This window comes from Saccopteryx bilineata, chromosome 9 (genome assembly GCF_036850765.1).
Source record: "Saccopteryx bilineata isolate mSacBil1 chromosome 9, mSacBil1_pri_phased_curated, whole genome shotgun sequence".
Taxonomy (NCBI): Eukaryota; Metazoa; Chordata; class Mammalia; order Chiroptera; family Emballonuridae; genus Saccopteryx; species Saccopteryx bilineata.
Genome location: NC_089498.1, coordinates 34,130,960 through 34,154,635, shown reverse-complemented (window position 1 = coordinate 34,154,635; position 23,676 = coordinate 34,130,960). Strand labels below are relative to the sequence as shown.

The 23,676-nt window shown below is 47.2% G+C and overlaps 1 protein-coding gene across 1 annotated transcript in view; it reads right to left on the bottom strand.

Annotated features, from left to right (window-relative positions):
* Positions 1 to 23,676, bottom strand: part of CRISPLD2 (cysteine rich secretory protein LCCL domain containing 2) — a 66,508-nt gene that overhangs the window by 2,909 nt on the left and 39,923 nt on the right. The window contains exons 9-14 of the mRNA XM_066243153.1: positions 21,773 to 21,839; positions 21,180 to 21,310; positions 19,166 to 19,209; positions 17,866 to 17,938; positions 14,792 to 14,867; positions 7,358 to 7,491 (exon numbers count right to left, since the gene is read on the bottom strand). Of these exons, the coding sequence (XP_066099250.1) occupies positions 7,358 to 7,491; positions 14,792 to 14,867; positions 17,866 to 17,938; positions 19,166 to 19,209; positions 21,180 to 21,310; positions 21,773 to 21,839 (525 nt within the window). The remainder of the gene's footprint in view (positions 1 to 7,357; positions 7,492 to 14,791; positions 14,868 to 17,865; positions 17,939 to 19,165; positions 19,210 to 21,179; positions 21,311 to 21,772; positions 21,840 to 23,676) is intronic.

Sequence of the window (23,676 nt, the reverse complement as noted above, 5' to 3'; positions counted from 1 at the left end):
TCTCGGCCAACCTAAACTAGGGAATGGCATCCAAATACAGTTGTAATTTGCACTTTGCTCATTATGAATGAGTTTGTGTGTAAGACAAACAGCCCAGCTGTGATTTAAGCATGATTTCCTTAGAGTCCCGCCTCCAGGCAGGAGAGATCGGATTGAAAAGTGCCGGCCTCGCCTGCTGGCTGTGCCCTCTCAGACTGCCCAGGGAGGTCAGAGATCCTCGGGGAACAGGCTGCTGGGAATTCCTATTTTCCCCCCTCCTCCCACGGCAGCTTCGGGCTTTTGGCTACCCTGGGATTGAACTTCTGAAATGTGGATCAGATAGGAGTCTCAGTGAGAGGGAGCTGTGAGAAAAGGCCACGAGCCCAGAAACGGCACAATGCTCGGCCGGTGGCCTTGGCGCCACCCTCCTCACCGGGCCACGCGGAGGGAGTGGCCGCTCAGGGGCTGGGGCTACCCTGGCTGCCCTGCTGGTTGGAAAGCTCAGAGTCCAGGGCCTTCCTCAGCCCTCCAGGCAGCAAGATTTCCCTGGATTCTTTACCCAAATGAATAGTCTAGGAGAACCTCCCAGAGCCACAAGGCACTTGGCTCTTCTACGTGGTGGGCAAACCGCACTGGGGAAAGTTACCAGGGTTTGAGTCTTCTCCAACTTACTACTACAAATTCCATGGGTGGGGGACAGTAAACTCCTATTCCCAGGGCCCCGAACAACCCAGGCACAAGGGGCCCATTCAGGCTGTCATCCAGACAGATACCCCTGGGTACCTGGATATATTGCCTGGACCTACCAAGTAGCCCCGCTGAACAACTCACCCACCTCGGAGGCAAGAGCAGGCCCACTGAACTGGTCAGGGCACAGACAGCAGCAGATGGGTGTGTATTTCTTAATACATCAAACACTGTGCTGCCACTGCCACAGGTGTCAATGGGACGATGCCAGATACGGGTCCCAGACAGTGCCTCAAGCAAAGAATTCCCCTGCGTTTGGGTTGCTTAGAAACCCTTTAGTGGGTCCATTTGTTCATGCCTCAAATATTGACTGAGCACCAATCCCTCTAGGCAAGTTGAGAGTCATGCATGTTTGAAGAAGTATGATTTGAGAAATGATAAAATGACCTATTTTTCTAAAACTTGCCTTCTGATGCTGTTTTTGGATTAGTTTGTAACTCCCATACATATGTGAAGGGTGTATATACTGACCCAGCATTTCTGGGAAATTTTTACAAAAGATACTGAATTTTAATACAGGGTATTACAATTTTTCATAAAGATTCAAAATCCTTCAATCCATTCTGAACAAAGTTTTTGTCTGTCATTCAACCAGCATTTACTGAGAGCCTACTAAGTACCAGGCATCAGTACTTAGTTGGGTATTGGGGACACAAGGTTAACAAAACTAATGGGATTTCTGGCCCTGGCTGGATGGCTCGGTTGGTTAGAGCATCGTCCTGAAGCAGAGGTCGCCGGTTCAATCCCCAGTCAGGGCACATAGAAGAACAGAGTGATGTTCCTCTCTCTCTCTCTCTCTCTCCCCCCTTCCTCTCTCTCTAAAATCAATAAAATAAACATTAAAAAAAAAAAAACTAATGGGATTTCTGCCTTCATGGAACTTTCATCCGGCGGTGGGAAATGAACAGCTAAACATGTGTATGCAGTCGTTTCAGGGAGAGGGGTCCTGGGAGGAAGGTAAAAATCAGGACAATAGGGTCACATCAGATCCAGGGGGAGGAAGGCCACTGTAGACTCAGTGGCAGAAGGATCCTTCCTCAGGGTGGTGGCATTTTGTGTAGATTCAAATGACAATGGGGACCCAGCCACAGGAATATATAGGAGTTGGGAGCATCCAGGGTTGGAAAAAGCACATGCAAAGGCCCTGAGGTAAGAATGATCTTGGCTTGTTCAAGGAACAAAGAGAAGGCTAGAGAGGTCAGGTGTTGTAATGAGGAGGAATAACGCACCAAGAGAGTGCACAGAAGTGGGCAGAGCTGGCAGCAGGTGTGACATTGCATGGTAAGGGGACAGATTTTGTTCTTACAGCAATGGAAAGCCACTGAGGGCAGGGTTTAAACAGGAGAGAGACATACTATGCCTTATACAAAGAGATTTGGTGGCTGTGGCTAGTCTTCCAGAAGGAAGTGACCTATAGAAAGTGTCAGTAAGGTACACAGACTTGTGCAAAGATACTCTTTGTGGTGTTGTTTATTATAGTAAATAAAAGATAAAAGGAAACAACATGGATGCCCATCGACCTGGTAAAGAAACAGTGGTCTCTCCACACAAGGGAACAGCGGGCATATAGCCATTGAAACGATGATGTGGCCACATCGGATATGACTTGGAAAGTCAGCCACGACCTGTGGCTGGCTGCAAGGAACAATGAACAGAACAAAACAGAGAGTATGATCTCATTTTATAAGAAAATTAAAAAGAAGGTATTAGTGTGTAATCAGAAAAAAATTTGGAAGGAAACACACCAGAATGTGTATAGTGGTTCTTTCTGGGTGTTGGAGTTTCAGGGATCATAATTTCTTAAAATTAGCTGCAGTATTTTTTGAAGTTTCTCTAACCTTATTTTAAAAAGAAAGAAAAATGGAAGGAAGGAGGGGAGTGGGGGAGAGACATAGAAAGAAAGGAAGCAAAGGAGGGAAGAGAAGGAAGGCAGGAGGGAAAGAGGGAGGGAAATCCAACAGGAAAACAGCCCCCCAGCACTGGGGAAGAACCTGAATTGGCGTGGAAGCTGCTGGGAATTCTCTCTGGTCGACCCAGTTCAGGAGGAACCTCTGACCCACTTGATGAACGGCCACAAGGGTGCTCTGAGAAATGTCATAGCTGTAGCCTCAGGTGGTGTTCCCATCCCAGCCCTGGTTAATGATTCGCAGCCTTCTGATGACCACGCCCCCTGCTCCAGGTGCTAACGTGCTACAGCTCTGGCCGGCACACATGCTCACTACACAACACAGCCCTTTAACGCATCCCCTCACCCGCCCCGTACCCTGTAGTTACCCCACGAGATCTCTGAGGCTCTTCCCACCTACGGAAGAAACCAAGGCTCTGAGAGGTGCAACACCTGTTCCCGGTGTCGCTGGGATGTGGACTCAGGTCTGTCAAGGCTCTGGGACCCCTTTCTAACCATTATCCTAAATAGATGGGCCGTAGCCATGTCATCCCTGAAGATGTCACTGGCCAACTCAGACCACAGTGGGGGGCTCAGATGCTGGGAGCCCCTCAGGAGACAGGGGCCATGAAGTGCTGCAAAGCTAACCTGGAGGCTCCCCCCAGCAGTAAAAGGTACTCCAGGAGGAACTGGCCGCCATTTGGTACCACACAACACAGACTAAATTAAAGAGAGAGGATAGCTGGCAGTTCCAGGAGCAGGGTGACCTGTCCTGGGAGGGGCTAGGACTTGTCCGTGTCATTGTTAATATATTTCCCAATCTCCTTGGGAAATCTGTCTTACAAAATAAAATAGTCCCAGTCTAAGAAAGAACCCTGAACTGATATTCACCCAGATGTCCAGCTTATTCCTGAGAATATTTGGACAAACCCCGGTCCCAACATCCAAAGCTCTTCCCGACGCCCTTTCCTTCCTCTACTATCCCCTATGGGCACACGTGAGAGAGAGGAGGTGCCTGTCCTCTTACGTTGCCCCAATTCTGCATGGTCACCTTTCAAAACTTTCAGGAAATCCTCTTCCAGAAAAACATCATTGCTTAAACCAATACCACTTTGAAGCAGAACCAGTTTTTGGCTGTGTGCTGACAGTTCTGTTCAGGAGAGTTTTGGTTTTTGTTTGATTGATTGAAGCAGGGGTAGTCAACCTTTTTATACCTACCACCCACTTGTGTATCTCTGTTAGTAATAAAATTTTCTAACCGCCCACTGGTTCCACAAGTAATGGTGATTTATAAAGTAGGGAAGTAACTACTTTATAAAATTTATAAAGCAGAGTTACAGCAAGTTAAAGCATATAACAATAATGACTCACCAAGTACTTTCTGTTAGATTTTCGCTAAGTTTGGCAGAATCAATCTTTATAAAACAACTTTCTATAGTTAAATCTATCTTTCTATTTATACTTTGGATGCTCCGCTACCGCCCACCATGAAAGCTGGGACGCCCACTAGTGGGCGGTAGGGACCAGGTTGACTACCACTAGATTGAAGGATTCCCTAAATTTAAAACACAGTTTGCCATGAATGGGTTGCAGTCTGGCCAGTGCCCATATTTCCTTTAAGACTGACTGTGACTACTCTAGGGTCTCAGCAGATGTTAAGGACAGAGCCACCCTCTGGCCCCAGGTTGATGCCCAGAATACCTAACAGCACCAGGCTCTGGAGAAATTTCTCAGCGCTGGGCTCTGTGCAGAGGGTCACTGAGGTCCCATCTAAACAAGGGGAAGATGGCGCATGGGCATGCCGACTACGTCCACACATCTGCTGTGGCCACGTTACCAAAGAGGCAGCTCTGAACAGTAAGGGTCCTGCTTGATGTGCTCAGCTCCCTGCACCTCCTTCTGTAATAGTAACACCCTGTGCCCTCTGCTACGGTCACTTCTGCATTGTCTGTCCCCCGACTAGATGATACGTCCCACGAGGGCAGAGGCCAGGCCGGGTTCCCTGCTGGGTTCCAGTGCCTGGGACGCTGGAAGGGCTCACCGAATGTGAGACGTCGGATGGGTGAGTGCACATTGGAAGGGTGGATGCAAGGAGAAAAGAATGCATGCCTGGAAGATGCCTCCTTCATTGTCCCCAAAAATAACCCATGTAGGCTATTTCCTAGGATCAAGCTGCTTGACCCTACGCATAAAGAGCCAGAGCGTCTTGAGGTTTGCAGCAGACCTTAGAAGTTATGTCAGAGACAGAAGAGCCACTGGTTTTTACGGACACTTACTGTGAACCACCGGTAGGTGCTCTACGCAAACTGTCTCATTTCATCATCATGGCAACCATCTGACAGAGGAGGGACAGAGGCCCAGGGAGACTGCCTACCCAAGGACAAACAGTGTGGCAGGGTCCCGGATGTCATCGGCCCTCTGTGCCCGCCTGGCCTTGCCTTTTGCCTCTGTATGTGCAGGGTGGACCCTGCCTTCTTGGTGCCATGGGCCCCGGTGCAGGTCCTGGTGCACCATATAGAGCAAATGAATGACTCTTAATGGCAGAATGGCAGAATCATGTGCAGGGTTGACTGCGTGTGCCAGGGACATGGTCACCTTCCATCACCCTCACAGTAGTGGCTGTCATCCTCCAGTGTGCATCAGGACCCCTGGAGGGCGTGTCATACGCAGTCAGCCGAGCCCACTCCTGTGGTTTCTGATCCAGCAGGTCTGAGGTGGGCCCAAGACTCTGTTTTTCTAATAAGATCCTGATTGAGGGAAGCTACTGGCCAGGAGAGCCCATACTGAGATTCCCTAAACCTTACCACCTCTCAGGGGGTCAGATTTTCATTTCCCCCTTTATAAGTGAGGAAACTGAGGCAGAAAAGGCGGAGTAACCGGTTCAAGCATCATCAGATTCCAGCCTGTAGGACACGGGTGGGAAGAGCCCAAGAAGGAAGGGAGCAGAGTCCCCACGGTGGGGTCGCTGCGGAAACTCACTAACACCTTTCTGAATAGCGCAGCGGGCTTCAGCCACTTCATTGTCTGGGAGATACAATGACAGTGAGAATTCAGGTGGGTTCCTTGAGAAGAGAATAAGAGTGATAGGCCTCCTGAGGGGGGAGGAGAGAAACAATGGGAAAGAAGCCAATTCCGGGACCCCCTCTTAGTCCCCAGACACCCACCTGTGGGGGCTGCAGAGTAAGCTCTTGTCACAGCCCCCGGGGAGCTGCTGGGATGTCCTGGAGGATGGTACAGGCAGAGAACAAAGGCCGACTGATCACAACCGCTCCTCTCCCAGAGCTCAAGAGATTGGTGTCCTGGGATTTTCTTTCCAGGAGGCCAGGAAATTCCACCTCATCAGCTGCTTCATTTCCCTCCCATTAAATCAATGGAATTTCCCTTTATTAAGCTTTCCCCAAACTATGGTTGCAAATGTTGAAGGAGAGATTACATGAGGCTGATGACAGCAACTGTGCCTGCCCCCCCCCCGGAGGAAATGCGTGAGATTGGAGTCATTAGATTCTGCAACTTCACACCCTGTACCAATCGGAGGCACCAAAGTGCCCCAGGAGGATGGGAAGGTGGGCACAGATGCTAAGCTCCAAGGAGCCGTGAAAGCTTAAGCTTCAAGGGGCCTTAGCACATGCTGTGTCCTTGGTTTTATATGCTTTTTCTAAAGAGGGCCCCTCAAGTGTGAAGTCTTTAGCATTCCCATCTGTCACGGGCTGAACTGTGACCCCTCCCCAATTCACATATTCAGTCCCAGCCCCCAGTACCCTCAGAATGAGACTGTACTTGGAGACAGGGCCTCTATCGGGGTAATTACATTAACCCTTTGAGTAGTGAGTTTATTTCACGCTCACTGACCCCCGGGAGTGAGTGTTTTTTCAAAAAATAAAATTACTTCCAGTTACAGTTTTATTAACTTAAAATCATGTTTGTTTGATAACCAGTTTATAGAAACAAGAAGAACATACATTTGCCTTTTTTTAATCTTGCCTTACACATTTTTAAAATAAAAATTTTTGTACGATCATACTCCAGATGGTCAGGAGGCACGAGGACGTATATGAACGTTCATACTACTCAAAGGGTTAAAATGAGGTCACTAGGGTGGGTCCTGACCCAATGACTGGTGTCTTTATAAAAAGAGTGGGCATGATCTCAATTAATCCCCCCAACCACCCTGTGAGATAGAGACTGTTGTTACCCCCATATCACAGATGAGAAAAGCAAGGCTCAAGGAAATTAGGAGGCTTGCTCAAGGTCTCAAAGCTAGTCAGAAGCTGAATGTAGGTCTGTTAGACTCCAGACTTTCTGCTCTTGTTTATGTAACAATATGTAATTACTATGTAGTCACAGAGAACCACTATATAACTATAATTTGATCCCACTGTTTTGTGGGGGAGGGAAGGGAGGCAGGCAGGGCTCCCAACACACACAGAAAAGGGACCAGAGGGACATGCAACAGAAATCTAACTCCCCCAGTGACAGCTTATGGAAGATTGCTTGTCAATGGACACATCTGATACTTCCAACTTTTCTAAAAAATATCGTGCATTGGTAATAGAAAGAAAAAAGTTCTTATTTTGAAAAAAGAAAGGAAGAGGTGAGAACAGGCTTCTCCTGGGTGTTCTGGTAAGAATGAATACAAGTCTGACCCAGTTTCATTTTAAAGGGCTCTGACTTGGGCCCTCCTGCCAGGTCCCCCAGGGGCCTTCCCCGCTGCCCTTGGGTGTGGAGAGTTGGAGAACGCAGTCCTACCTTTCAGACTGGACCCCGTTCCTGAGCGAGCCCACGTACGTCTTCTTTTTATCCACAGGCATCACGTCCACATAGCCGCCACTCTCGTCCCTGATGACTCCCGCGTGAACGGCAGTCTTACAGATACTCGAAGTCTGAAAGCACAGGAAGTACAGGAAGAGCTGTGATAAATGTCAAGGCAGTCAGGCTCCTGGGGGAAGGTCAACCTCCTGCTTGGGGGGGTCAATCTCCTGCGTGGTGGCCAGGCTGGTGGATGTTGGCCACGCCAACCGCAAGGAAATGACCATTACCACCTTGAGTCCTCAGTGGTCTCTACAGAGAGACCTGAATTCGTTCATTCATTTGTTCAACTAATATTTTCTGAGCACCTACTATGTGCCGGGCACTGCCCTATGCAGGAGGATTCCACAGGGAACAAAATAAAGACCTTCCCTTCCGAGAGCAGAGGGAGACGGACAAGTAAACAAATACAAAAACAAGTAACTCAGACTATGAAAAAATAAAACCAGATCATGATATAAATTGACTAATTGGAGGGGGCAATTTTAGAACAGTTAATCAGGGAAGACTGTTCTTGGCGTGACATTTGAACTTAGAGCTAAGTGACAAAAAGGAACCAGCTGCAGCCATGGAATATCCCTGGGCGGTGGAACATCCCAGGCAGAGGAAGTTGCTTGTGCAAAGGTCCTGGGGACCTTGTCCAAGGAACAGAGAGAGGACTGGGGCGGCTGAGTCAGGCAGAATATGGAAGGGAAGGTGGAAGAGGTGAGCAGGGGCCAGTCACGTGGAACTGTGAGACCACAGTGGAAGTCTGGCTCTGTTCCAGGTACTGAGGGAGCCACTGGGTTTCAAGCAGGAGCAAGGTGTGCTGTTTTCTAAAGTCATCACGTAGCCCAATTACCAAGTAATAATACCCTGGAGTTAAACATTCATTAGGGCCTTAACTTATCCAATAGAAAAAAGGGTTGGGTTGTTTGGGAGTAATGAATCAACATTTCTCAAATTCATTCAGGGCTGGGTGGCTGGGGTTAGCCAAAGATGCAGGCTTCTGGGCCTCAGCCTGGCCTGTACCCATGCAGAATCTCCCCAAACAAGGGCCAGGTGACTCTGATGCACACTCAAGGTTAGGAACCAGGTAGGTAACGCCCTCATGCCTCGTCTAGGACCCTTTCATCCAGCCTGCGCTGAAACTCACACTACCTTTGGCAGTGGGTTCCAAGCTCCATGGCAACCTGGAGCCACCTCTGGCATCTTTGCAAGATGACAGTGCCTAGATCCCCCTCATCCAGTGGTCGGCAAACTGCAGTTCGCGAGCCACATGCGGCTCTTTGGCCCCTTGAGTGTGGCTTCCCACCTGTGGGCGCTACCTCGATAAGGAATGTACCTACCTGAATAGTTTAAGTTTAAAACATTTGGCTCTCAAAAGAACTTTCAATCGTTGTACTGTTGCTATTTGGCTCTGTTGACTAATGAGTTTGCCGACCACTGCATTTCATTGCTGTGGGCTGAAGCTCGAGACTCAGTATTTTAAACATTAAAATGAACTTTTAGAAAGTGGGGGATACCTGCTTATAGAAAATGCCAGAGTCACCTGGAGAATAACTCCAGTGACATCTAATGATATGTTCCCCAGGGCTAACTGAGTTAGCCACTCATTCTAGCTCAGCAATCTCCCCATTCAAAAATAAAAAGTCAGACCCAGTATCTATAGGGTAGGAAGACTGACTCCCATCCTGCCTTCACTCATAACCTAGTGCCCTGGGGCCACCCCAGGGGGCTTAGCCTGCGGACTCTGTGTATGTCAAGGGTGGACAGGGCAGATGGGGCCAGGTGAGTTGTGTTCTGTGCCATCCTGTGCGGTGCATGGAGCAGAGGACAGAGGCCAACCATGTCCTGAGTAGGAAAAACAAACCCCGCAGAGGTATGGGTCACTCAGCAGGAGGGCAGGTCTGGGCTTTGTTGTCCCTTCTGCCACCCCTCTGCACAGCATGCGGGACCCAATAATCACCTGTGGCGCAACTAAGGTCCAACTGCTGGTTAACCCAGCCAGCACCTCCTTGACGAAGAGAGCAAGAGAACAAAGAGGACGAAGCCTGTGTGATCTCACTCACAGGAGGTATAGCCAAAGGAGTCCGCTCCAGAGATGGATCTGAGAATGGCGCTTACCGGGGGCCCGGGGAAGGAAATGGGAGCTGCTGTTTAATGCGTACAGAGTTTCAGACTTGCAAGATGCAAAACTGGAGATCTACTATCCAACAATGGGAATATACTCACCACTACCGAATTGTACACTGAAACATGGTTATAAGGGAAAATTTTATGTTGTGTCCAGTTTACTACAATTAAAGAAAGAGAGACAGAGGAAGAGAGGGAGAGAGGGATAGAAAGGCAGAAGGAGAGAGACAGGGAGAGAGAGAGACAGACAGTGAATGCTACATCCAAGCCTAGAGGGAATGCTTTCTAACGGTACTCAGTGCACCCCCTGCTCAGTCAGCCTCTGTCCCAGGCACAGCCCTCTAAGCTCCTTTGTCTCCCTGTCCTTACCGCTGTCCCTGGCCCATCTGTGTTTGGAAGCTGTACCCTGAACTGCCCTTTGAGGGACAAGCAACCCATCGAGCAGGTTCCTAACACCAGACATGAGAAAATGGATTAAGGTGGGCTCTTTGAAAGTTTGAAATCTCCCCAAGCTTGTTACCTCTCAGAACCCACAGCCTGTTCAAAAACTGCAACACGGTCTGACCTGTGGTGGCACAGTGGATAAAGCCTCGACCTGGAAATGCTGAGGTCGCCGGTTCAAAACCCTGGGCTTGCCCGGTCAAGGCACATATGGGAGTAGATGCTTCCTGCTCCACCCCCCCCCCTTCTCTAAAATGAATAAATAAAAATAATTAAAAAAAATAAAACGTTAAAAACAAACAAACAAACAAAAAAAAAACCCTGCAACGGGCCGTCCTCAAGGGCTGTGCCCTTCAGCTCTGTCCTTTCGGCTACCGCCTTGTCCTTAAACAACCAGGTCATCCCAGAGAAGTGGCTGGTTTTGCACAGGAAGAAAACTGCTTCCCAGCAGGAGACCCCTCCCTGCCCGTGCCCTGGAAAGTTAACGTTGCTGTGAGAAAGGCGGAGAGCTCCTAGAGCCCTGCGCAGGCACACTACAGGGGACCCCTTGCTTTCCATGACTGATTCCCTTGGGTTTAACTGAAACCAGTTCTTAAAATCCTGCACTAACACATCTCGTCTTCTTCCATAAATAAACTAAGGAGGGCAGGATTCCTTAACCTGAAGTGACTTGCAAGCAGAACCGTGGGAGCCCACAGGGTCAGCAAGAACTTGCCTGGATTTTGAGCTGCGCATAGAAAACCCCTCAGTCTGCACAAGGAAGCTGCCACCTCCCCCTGAGAAAGGACCCATAGCTTTCCAGTGGTCCAAAGGGTTTGTACCCTTAAAAGATGAAAAAGCGGTCAATTTACAGCCATCTCAAAGAGAAGCGGGGAGACTTGAAATGATCATTTTCGAATTCCTCTAAATTCGCTGTTAGCAGGGCGAGCTTTGTCAGTGAGCACAAACTCTCTCCCTTTATTGTTCTCGCTGGCAGGCAGAACTGGCATTGTTTTTATTTCTCTCCCAATTGACTGTGCTGCTGCCTGAGTTACCAGAAGTAGGGCCCCGGGGCTATTTCCCACAGGAGCACCAGGAGGGAACAACCCCTCTGTTATCCCACACTGGCCCTCCTGCAGACCCTGCCTGCGGAGTCACATACTCCTGACTAATTGTTGCCAAGAGGCGGTGTCCTCTGGTTGCTGTGCCCTCTGCGACAGTCCTTCGCCTCACTGTTCCCGGAGGATTGCTGGATATCAGCGGCACAGGAGTTTTCCACGATAACATCAAGCTACGGGCCATGCCTGTGCAAACCTCACACCCACGGCCAGATCTTTCTCACGCGATAGGCCCAGTGTTGGTCTGTTATCGAGCCCCGTCTTCAGTCCCTGATACAGGGCAAACGTTTTTCTTCCCTTTCCCCCCCTCCCATGCCTCTCCTCTCACCAAGCTTCTGTAAAGCTCCAGGCTGTCTGTCCATTGTTTCCTCTCTGGGCCCCACGGAACACGGAGATGTGAATATTTATTAACAACTGTTATCAGTAGAGACCTGGTCTCCATGAGCCTGGAAACCAACCCCGCCTCCATCACTTGTTGCCTGTGTGGCCTTGGAGGGCTATTTGAAGCCCCAGGGTCTCTATTTTCCGATATAAAGTTGGGGATCATCATAGCTAACATTTTTGAGTATTACCAAGGCAGGCCCTGTCCTAAGTGTTTCACATGCATCCATCTAGTCATCTCCCAATATCCCTGCAAGGTAGGTATTATTATTATTCCCTCTTAACAGACGGGCTGACGGAGGTTCAGGAAGGTTAAGTGACCTGCCCCAAATCATTCAGCAGGCAAACAGCAGAACCCCGACTGCCCCCCAGAGCCAGCAAGCTGTACACTACGCTAGAAGGGCTACCCCATAAAAGGGCTATTGTGAAGATGAAGTAAGATCAACAGCTGAATGCAGGCCTGTGCACAGTAAGTGCTCAATATATGTTAGTTACCAAGCCATATACCACCACCATGATCATCACCGTCACTATTACCGTTATTGAAAATTCTCAGGGGGCCTGACCTGTGGTGGCGCAGTGGATAAAGCGTCGACCTGGAAATGCTGAGGTCGCCGGTTCGAAACCCTGGGCTTGCCTGGTCAAGGCACATATGGGAGTTGATGCTTCCAGCTCCTCCCCCTTCTCTCTCTCTCTCTCACTCACTCTCTCTGTCTCTCTTCTCTAAAATGAGTAAATAAATACAAATAATTAAAAAAAAAAAAAAAAACCAAAGCAAGTCACCCTAAGCTCTCATAGCAACAACTTTCACAGGTGTTAATGAAAACAATGTGTTATGTGTACACACAAATGTGGTGCTTTTCACTACGGCTGGGAACTTGTTTAAAGATTCAGAAAAAAAAAAAAAAAAGAAAATTCTCAGGGGACTGTCATCTCTAACCCAGTGGTCCTCAAAATGCATGAGCATCAAAAGGGAACTTGTTAGGAATGCAGATACTCTGACTCTGCCCGAGACCCACTGAGTGAGAAATCCTGGGGGGTGGGGCCCAGAAATCTGTTTGAACAACGCTTCCAGGGCACTCTGATTCACACAGAAGTATGAGTATAATCCAACCACCAAGAGGGACAGGGAGGACAGAGAAGAAAACTGAGGTTCATTGGGATAGGGGTGGGGCTTGCCCACGATCCTCCAACTGGTAAATGTCACAGGTGGGGCTTGAACTCACGTCTTCTGACCCAGACTTTACTCTTTGAGCTACACCCTGATGCTTCTCCAGCCCGTAGCTCACCACAACGTAGGGGTCTGCCAAGTAATGCACTCTGGGTGAGCAGGCAGGGACAGCAGCACTATTAGGCCCTTCGAAGATCTGGAGACAACTCTCCCAAAATAAATCTCTTAGCCAAACAGACATTTTCCAAAAGGCATCACCATTTCCCAGAATACGGAGTGACCTAGAAACCAAGGCCAGAAAAGAATCTCTGAAACGGAGTAGCTTTCTTCCTTCCCTCCTTCCCTCCTTCCCTCTTCCCTCCCGGTCTCCTCCTTTCATTTTCTTTCTCCCTTTCCTCCTTCCTTCTTTTACTTTCTGGAGAGCTATTTAAGCAACAACTACTGTATTGTCTTCATTTCTTTATTCCTTCAACAAACGCTAATTGAACACTTGTGTACCAAGCCCTGTCATGAGCACCATAGTTCCAAAATCTCAAAACTCTAGAGAACGAGTGAAAGATTTGATACAGGTTTTCACCCACACGCCTGTTAGCATCAGTGCAGTGATGAGTGCAGGTACATTTAAGTGAGGAGGAACAGAGTATGGAATGAACAGAGCCTAAGGCAAAGCACACCCCATGGCATCTTAACTTTGCCACATACTAGCTTGTGTGATTTGGAGCAGGTTATTCTGAGCTTAACTTTCCTTCTGCGAAAGATGGGGGTAACAAAACCTAGAGATGGTGTTTGTTTGTTTTTTTTTCTGAAGTTGGAAACGGGGAGGCAGTCAGACAGGCTCCCGCATGCGCCTGACCGGGATCCACCCGGCATGCCCACCAGGGGGCGATACTCTGCCCATCTGGGGTGTTGCTCTGTTGCAACCAGAGCCATTCTAGTGCCTGAGGCAGAGGCCATGGAGCCATCCTCAGCACCTGGGCCAACTTTGCTCCAATGGAGCCTTGGCTGCGGGAGAGGAAGAGAGAGACAGAGAGGAAGGAGAGGGGGAGGGGTGGAGAAGCAGATGGGTGCTTCTCCTGTGTGCCCTGCCGGGAATCAAACCCGGGACTCGCGCACACCAGGCCGACGCTCTACCACTCAGCCAACCAGCCAGGGCCCTATTTTACTCCTTTATTAAACTTTTAGAACTCAATTTTGGCTAAACAGCTTTTGAAGGGGGGAAAAAAACCCTCATTTAAAGAGGAAAAAAAATGAGGACAAAAGGTTAGCCATGAGCATGCCTTGACCTTCCAGAACTCAGTGTCTTCACATTTACAGGAATCTGGAACAAAGGAAGGCAGATGAAGGTGAAGATGGTGATGGTGGGTAAGAGATAACCACAAAAATGAAGATGAGGCAGAGTTAAGTAAAAACGCTGAAGGGGAATGACTGTTGCTAATCTAATCATGGACATCTCGATCTAGATGATTCCCCGGACTAGAAAATCCCAGCTGACTCATTTAACAGTGAGGTAAATGACTTGGCAAGATCACACAGACTGTTGGGCAGAGTAGTGACCATAGTCCTATCTTCTGGGTCGTCGTGTCCCTTAAGCCCTGGACAGCTGGAGGGAACAGACTATGTTCTAGAGGACTTACTTCAGAGAAATCAGGCTAAAGTTTTCTTGTTAAACTTAGGAGGGAAATATGGAAGGACAGGCTCCAATATAATAAGAGTGGTTATTAGCAAGAAAAGAATGATTGCAATTTGCACTTTCTTCTATGTGCTTGTAGCTAAGTGTTTACCTAGCTTACAAGAAATGCAGGGAGTAGAGTGGACCAGTATGTCTAAATGCATCAGGAGAGCTGGGAAGGTCACTAAATATCTGAAGAAATGAAGTATGTAATGCACAAAAGCTTTCACATTAAAAATGGATGTCAACGGGGAAGCAGGATTCCATTCACCAAACTATGAAAACGTTTGTGTAAGACGAGGCACACCTGCGTCTGTATCCCTAAGCATACATAGATAGCAGAACAGGTATCTCTATAAATGGGAAATGAAAGCAACGGTGGCAGAAATGACTGGTCTAAATTTAGCTGGAGGCACAGAAATGAGATCTTGGGTTTCTGGCATCCAGACCTTGGAATGTGGTTCCTGAGGTCTTCACATTGAAAATGCCAGCATACTCACGTCTGCATAGATGTTGGTTCCAAACACGGGAGCCCAGTAGGATGGCTCGTCTTTGCAGCGCGTCGGACAACGAACTCTGAAAAACAAGACGCATTTGTGTGATGGGCATGATCAGCAAAAAACAAAACTTCCTGAGAAGCAGCTGGCCCTCTTGCTTTGAATTTCAAGATGTAAGTTCTTAGATGAAAGGAAATGGCTGTACTGTTTATTCTTTAAGGAAAAAAATTTATACAAAAATAAAGAAAAAATATCTATTTCTCCCACTCTAAGCAGTAGTGCTAAAGCATACTTTTCCTCTTCTTAAACAGTTCATTGAGAATTTTAAAACCCCATACAAAAAGACACACACAAACAAGGTGAAAGGGAATAAATATCTAAGAAAGGTATGGGACTGTAAGAGGTTGTACCTCCCATTCTTGAGTGTGGGCCAGTTCATACTGTGGATACTGTACAGAGATTATAATTAATAAACTTTTTAAAAGGTCACTTCCCTGTGTGGGGGAGGAAAGGGTGGAGGGCCCTCACCTCAGTGAGTCACAGAATATTCCAGGGAGGGGACTCTGATAACCTGAGGCAGAAAGGGGTTAGATCACTGCTATGTCGTTACCACATCCCAGCCACGGGCATAGGGGATGAGGAGAGCACTCAAACTGGAAATGGGTGGGCCCATTGAAAGGCACGAACTTTACTTAAGAAAAGGTCTTTTGTCTTTATCTGGAACAGGAACCAAGAAACCAAGATGGTGCCTGGAAGCCATCTGGCCCCAAGACAGGTAGGATTCCAGGAGGGAAGAAAGTCAGGGGAAAGAACTGAGAGATTGAAATGGCAGGGGTGGGGGTGGGGTGGGGTGGGGGAGGCAGGGTGGGCTGAGAGGAAGAGGGTGTGTGTGTGAAAGATCTCAAAAACGGAAACAGAATTTAAGTAAAAACGAACGCTTTTGCCTAGATCTTCTAGATCAGCAGGTTAAAAACCTGTATTTTGAATACTTGTACTACGTCAAGTTATTCTTCATCTTTCTTTGCTTTTTGTTGAAATCATTTCTTTCAGCTTCTCTTTAAAATGTGGGGAAATCTATTAATTAGGGACCCATGTCCATGTCCAGTCTTCTCTCCCTCCCGGCTCCCTCCTAGGGCTATTCTCTGCTCATACCTAACAGGTTTCCACCTATTAGTCTTTTTAAATGGATTTTTAGAGAAAAGGAAAGGGAGAGAGAGAGAGAGAGAGAGAGAAACATATTTGTTACTCCACCTACTTATGCATTCACTGATTGATTCTTTTTTTTTTAATTGATTTTAATGAGAGAGGAAGAGGAAGAGGAAGAGAGAGACAGGAACATCGATCTGTTTCTGTATGTGCCCTGACCCAACCAGCAACTTCTATGCTAGAATGATGCTCCAATTAACCGAGCTATCCAGCCAGGGCCATTGGTCAATTCTTTTTTTTTTTTTTTTTTTGGCGAGATTGAGAAAGAGAGAGAGAGGCAGACAGAAAGGAGAAGAGATGAGAAACATCAACTCATAGATGCAGCACCTTAGTTGTTCATTGATTGCTATCTCACATGTGCCTTGACCAGGGGACTCCAGCCAAGCCAGCAACCTTTGGGCTCAAGCCAGCGATCAGGGGGTCATGTCTATGATCCCACTCAAGCCAGCAACCCCATGCTCAAGCTGTTGAGCCTGTGCTCAGGCAGGATGAGCCTGCACTCAAGCCAGCAACCTCGGGTTTATGAACCTGGGTCCTCTGCATCCCAGGTCAATGCCCTATCCACTGTGCCACCGCCTGGTCAGGCAGGCTGGTTGATTCTTATATGTGCCCTGACTAGGGATCGAACCTGCAACCTTGGCATAGTGGGAGAATGCTCTAATCAACTGCTACCAGGCCAAGGCTCCATCGATTCGTTTTAAGGTTAGTCTTTCCCTTGGAGAATTCACAAGCTTCCAGGCCCAAGCTAAGGGCTTCCAGGATGCTTCATCACCCAGCTCCTGAGAGGACCTAATGAGCACTTCAGAGACAGGTGCCCCAAGGACACTATTTTATGTTATGATGCATCATCCCCCAAAATTAAGGTTTGGAAGATGCATGTAAAACCTAGTCCTTAAACAAATGTAGTACATCCGCGGAATGTACTACACCTCGGCAACAGGAAAGAATAAACCAGATATGCTCAACAACATGAATGAATCTCAAAAGCACGCAGAGAGAAAGGAGCCCAGTACCGAGTCTGTGTACTGCAAAGGCTTCATTTATATCGAATTCTAGAAGGGGCAAAATCAGAGTGACAGTAAGTAGATCGGTGGTTTGTGGGGATATGGGTGGGGGGCGGAGGGTGGGGCTGACCACAGGGATTTTTCTGGGGTGAGGAAAACTCCCTATCTTGATTGTGGCCATGGCTGCACACTTGTGTGCATTTGTCAAGACACACTGAATTGTTAATGTACAGTGGGTGAATTTTGTGTGCAAATTATGCCTCAAAAACTGGGTTTTAATAAGCTATTTCTAAAGTGGTCCATAGAAAACATCACAGATCAAGTAGAAGAATCAGCGAGTCCATTTAAATGGGACAAGCAGCACGCAGCTTCCAGAGTGCTAGGTTGATCTAAGAGACCCAAAATGATGGAAGCTCGAGGTCTGTCTGAGGGGCCTGGAGAGGAGCCGAGTGGCAACTGAAGTCGTTGGTACAAGTGTAAGAAGTCTGTCCACCGAGCTGAGGCAACATCAAGAGGACCGTCGTTTTCTCAGTTAAGTTTCCAGAGCCAGGTTCCACCTGGTAGTGTCTAAGGAGGCTCGTCTCCTGCTGGCCACTCCTAGAGGTTCAGCTTTCAGTGGTCAGGGCAGCGTCCCGGAAGAATTCGTGCTTTTAATGACCCTCAGGGTATCCCAATGTGCAACCAGGGAAGTTCTAGTCAGCTTTTGACTTTGCACATGAATTGACCAATTGCCCAGGTGTATACGCACAAGGGTCACATTTGGAACTCCACTGTACTTCACTGCCAGGAGATGACCCCCAAACCCAGCAAGGTACCTTCTTCCCTCAGCCCCCCGTGTTTGCAAAACCAACTGCCAATGAGCCTTACCTTGGGCAGTGGGTCCCTGGCTTCTCAAATGGGCAGAGCTGAGCGACGGTGGTGTAGCAGTCCAGGTCTTGCACTGTGAACAGGAGCCATCAGGAAAGGGTCAGGGCACGGGCAAGTCAGGGCCTTGGGCTATCAGCCCAGACATGGGTCCTAGGGGATCAACTGAGCCCTCCAACAGAGCTGGGATGAGAACCCAGCAGGTGTCAAGCCCCAGCGCTCCTGGCACTCCACCTGAGACCACCCATGGGATGAGACAAGAGCCATGCCTGAGTGTGCTCACTGGTCAAGGATGCTACTGCTCGTAATATTTAGCTTCTCTGTGGATCAACAATACTATTCATTTGCATGTTGCTTTTCTATTTTAAAACCTTTTCCTTACTTTGTCACGTTGGATCCTCACTGCAGTTATTATTCTAATTATACAGATGAGGAAACTGAGGCTCAGAAAAGCTGAGATCTCACAGGACCTGGATGAGAACTAGGTTTCCAATTCCCAGCCTAGAGCTCTTTCAAAGGAGGTCAGTGACTCTTCAAAGTTACATGTTCCGTGTAAATAATAGATGTAAGAAAGTGGTTCGAATACTGACCACCTGATTGATGTCTCTGACAGTGTGTCCTCAACTAGTCCAGGGCTGGGCAGACTTTTTCTTAAAAAACCAGAGAGTAAATATTTCCAGCTCTGTGGGCCCTATGGTCTGTGCTGCAAAGAAACCAGCCATAGATGATGCATGCATGAATGGGCATGGCTGTGTGCCAATAAAACTTTATTTACAGCTGCAGGCGGGATTTTGTCTTAAGGAGGTAGTGACTATAGCATGCTCTGCCATAGTTGCATCCCACCCTTCCAAATGAATATGCCTCAAGTATCCCTCTCTTGTCAACGGCAGACATTACTAATCTATTAAGCTGTTTTCTGCCAAGTCCAGAATGAGGCCTCAGCATCCATCTCAACACATTGCTCCAGGTAGCCACTATCAATCACTAGAAATGTACAGACACTCCCTATACAATGCATTAGCTACTGAGACCCGGGTATTGGTATTACTGTCACAGTCAGCTGGGATGCCAGGCCTGTGTTTCTGATTTAGCACTCTAGGGCCAATGCCAAGTTCAGATATGTTTAGGAACTAGAGGACTGACCTCCTCGGGGACCTCCTTAAAAAGCCTTTACAAGGCTGAGAACAGCAATGTTGGCAGGCAGGAAAAACACTAAAATTAACAACTGAGGGGAACGAAATTTCCAGGGAAACCCAAGATAACCCACATATTACGGTCACATAAAAAAAGAGCGCCCGCTTACCTTTGACTTTGGATACTGTGAACGAGCTGGAAGCCTTGTATTTGCTATGAAAGGAAACAGAAGGTAAATGCAAACAGAACGGCTCCTACAGGTGCATACTTGCTTCTTCCTTTTTTATTTACTGCCTCAATTTTATATTCTCCTACTTGTCTCCTACCAGCCTGAAAGCCCTTCAAACACCTAGAGCAGGATCCAGAGTGAGAACTTTCTAGGGCACTGCTCATGAACTTCTTTGTGCCAACAACCCTTCTTGCGGCCTGAGGAAGCCTATGGACCCCTTCTCAGAGTGACAGTTTTAAAATGCACATGACAAATGAAAAAGATTAAAGGAAAATCAGTTATTATAATATCATTATCAAAGTATTAAAATAAATTAGCATTAGCATCATAGCCACACTTCTTTATTAAGGCACTAAAAACAGTCTAGAGGTGGGTCTTCTAATTACTATCATTTCAGGGGAAGGATAGCAGAGATGTCTGCAGCAAATTAATTTCCACCAGAGAGAGAATCAACAGCCCTGCTAATTATGACTCTGTTTGGGAACATTCATAATGGAAGGAAATGCTACATTTCAATTAGAGGTTAGGGAAAATCAAGCTCCAAGTTGCTTTATGTTGTTGTTCTCAGATTCCCTGAATTCTGAAACGTGAAGAACCTGCTCTAGGTGCAAAGATGGAAGTGATAGGGACTAGAAGTGGCTGCAGGACAAGCATCCCAGGCAGTGGAGGATCTGAACCTGGCCGAGCCCACGGCCTGTCCTGCCTGTGCTGACCATCGTCATTCATGGCCAGTACTGAGGTCACACAACTGCTATCTCTGTGAATATCTGCTTTGCTTTGGTTTACAATTCCTTGCTCTTTTTTTTTTGTTTGTTTGTATTGTTTACATACCCTTAGGTCCTTAGCTAAGACAGGGAGGAAATATTCCAGCACCATCTGAAGAGCCAGACCTTTCAGGGAAGAATGACTCATAACACTTTTGGGACATTCAGAGTGGCCTCACAATTCGGACAGGACATGCTGCCTTGTAAAAATCACAGTAGCAATTGCTCAGTACTTTTCTTGTCACAAACCCTGGGGTAGGCACTGACATAGAGATCATGACACATGGTGTCATCGTGACTTAGCTGGGTGTCCGTCCGGGGGCCCTACCGGGGGTTCTCATTTACAAATGAGGGTGCTGATAAAAGGAGACTTGACTTGAGGAGGAGAACACACAGGACAGCGTACAGGTGATGTGTACACCTAAAACTTATATAATTTTATTAACCAATGTCACCCCAATAAATTCAATTTAAAAACAAACAAACAAAAAAACGAGGGTGCTACCTCAAAGGAATGAAGGAACCAGACCAAGATCATACATAGGGAAGAAGCAGAGCCAGGTCTGTTTGACCCCATGACCTCCACTGGGCTCTAGGGTCCCAGGTTACTCTAGCCTCTGATTCCATAGACACATCGAGACATGGCCTCCTCACTGCTCCCCAAAAAGTCCAAATGGTAAGGACTGCCAGGTGCATCAATGAGCCACATACCTTATGTGAAAAACATTATCTTGCCAAAAAAAAAAAAAAAAAAGTATGTTTAAAAAATGAAAAGCCTCAATCTTTGGAAGAAAAAGTACTAATCCAGAATTAGCCTATAAACTCAAAGATACCATCAGTTGTTAATGATAATGTATCTGAAGAATTCTTGGAGACAAGAAAGAAAGACAAAGCAGAAGTCGAAACTCAATCAAATCAAAGATAGAGAGAGAAGAGAGGGAGAAAGAGGGGCGGAGGGGGAGAGAGAGAAAGAGAGAGAAAGAGAGAGAGAGAGAGAGAGAGAGAGAGAGAGAATACCGCTGGAATAAAATATGCTGAATTAACCTACGGGGCGATTTCTGAGTTATGGGATTAAGGTCATCTCTGTTTTCTTCCCTGTTCTTTATATCGTTCAGTACTTTTCAAAGTTTCAACAATACTTTTACAACCAGAAAATTTTTTTTAAGGAACCCTGATCGCAGAATAGTTACCTCAAAGACTCCATGCCATTTCTCTCAGACTTGACGAAAAAGGGGACCTTCCCGTTCCTGGTGATGTCTACCAGGCCTCCTTTGTTGTCGAGGATCCCATAGTGAATGGCAGCCCGGCATATACTGGACGACTGGGGGAGGGAAGACCGTAAGTACAGTGGGAGTCATCTCTGTCAGCAATCTTTGTCAGCAATGTCTTTAACCCCCAGAAAACCAAAACAGCAGGCCCCAACTCACCCCGCCTCTGACTCTTGCCTCTCTCTAGAACACATCTTTGTTCCTGGGGTTGGTTATCTTAAAAAACCCCATCCGAGGTGCTTTACGAACTAAGAGCAGTGACAAACAGCCCTTTCTCCCCATGCAGTGGAGCATATTTAACGCTCTGTCTAAAATGGACACCGGCCTCCACAAGGGTCGTGCCCAAAAGTGGCTTTGCAAGTTTGTGAGCCCACGGATATTCGCAGGTCATCTCCACAAATGTAAGGTTGGACCAAGGAGGGGAAAGTCTTTCCACAAGAAAACCACCAACCTTCTTTAAAAACACACAACAGCATTCCACACAAGCCATTTAAAGAAACACCGGCCACACTTACACTTTCATAAAAGAGAGTTCCAAAAACCTTCGCCTTGTTGTGCAGGCAGCCTGCTGGGCACTGGTACCTGATTGAAAAGAAAGAAAATTACTTTCACAGGGAAGCATGATTCAACATCACATGAAATTATCATTCTCCCCCTTCCACAGCTCTCTTACTACACGCAGGAAAGCTTCAGCGATGTGGAAGCCTTTGCTTTCTGGTAAGTCACAATTCACAGCAGATGAAGTTTACAGTCACATGAATACAATTACAGATTCAACGTGGCCTTCTTAAGGACTATTTTCATATGCTTAAGATTTGTATCTAAAGCAGAGGAATGAATAGATGGGCAATTCAGAGAAGAAAGACAAGTGGTACCCCTCTCTGAGAAAAAAAAACCCTCAAATATCAGCCATCGCAAAAGTATATACAAATTGAAATAAAGTGCCAATTCAAGGTGTCAATTTGCAAGGGTTTCTTTTTTAATAAAATAAAACTCAATTTTGGTGTTCATGTTCATGAAAAAGTATAAATTAATCCTTCCAGAAAGCCTTAAATCTGTTGATCCTTCAATTTCCCTTTAAGGGTATATCCCAAGAAAAAAGAATCAGAAGGTCAAACCCACAGTTTACTCCAACTGTTTATAATTTTGAAAAACTGGAACTAAGCCAGCATGCGTCAAAGGAATGACCAAATGTGTTGGTGCAGTCATATACATCAGAGCGCTATGCAGCCACTAGAAGTGAAATTCTGTGAGGACTGCTTACTGCCTTTGAAAAGTCATAGGTGACTACAATAACACATAAGATCACGTAAGCAGCATGAGCCTAATCGGTGCACAGAGAAAAGATTGCAGCTATAACAAATGACAGCCAACACTGGGTAGATTTTTGGACTTTTTTTTTTCTTTTTTACATGTTGCTGTTGTGGTTGTTCTTCTGAATTATTTACAACAAACAAGAACACTTTTTAAAGTCAGAAAAAATAAGCCCAGTAAATATTATTTCTGTAAAAGCACCAGGTACAGAAAACAGATGTGCCAGATGGTGGGACAGCTTCTAGGTGAGACACTGTGGACAGCCTGGTGTCTGCAGGTGGGGGCAGTTATGTTGCTTGACCAGAGGTCTCTAACAGTTGTGATGTGGATGGACCCTTCCCCCAACCCCTGCCTGGGGAGGGTCCCATCTGCCTCTGACTCTGGAACTCTTCTGATGCTATCTCACAAGGGCTATTCTTTAAACCTTGTCATATTTTTCCCACTGAATACTCAGGCCTGATGCTCTCAGAGTGAACTTGTGAGACAAAAGTCATATCATCACAAAGGGGCAACTCAGGAGCGTTCCAAAAATCCTAGACCCATCAGTGTAGGGAGTGGATATCCCCTCCAGATGCTGGGTGCTTTCTGCTCCATTTCCCAGCACACACAGAGATGTGCACATGTCCACAGCATTGTGCAGGGGACCGTTATTGCACCACCCATCATTGCCACATCGTGCTCATCTCACGAACAAATTGACTGTTTACTTTGTAGTACTTGCTGGCCTGTTTCCAGCTGCTCATGGGACGAGGTCAGAGCCTCTTGAACGACCTCATCCTCGGTTGCTCAAAGTCTATTTCCTAACACTCCTGCCAAAGGCCAAGCCCAGAGTTCTAGCAAACCAAACCCCAAATCCCTGGGGCATAAACTAGGACCTGCTACCTTCTCTTTTTAGCATGTGCTTCAAAGGACACGATTCAGCTTTAGAGGAATGCGTGCCAGAGTCCATAGGAAGACGAGTAAGGACCCCTCTGCCAATGACACAGTTTTCCCACCCTGGACCGAGGCTCTGCATGAGGCCGCGCGCGGCACCTGTTGGCCATTCACTGCCAGAAAGCGCAGCCCAGCAGCTGCACTGCCAAAACCAAACTTGTTCTTCTTGGCA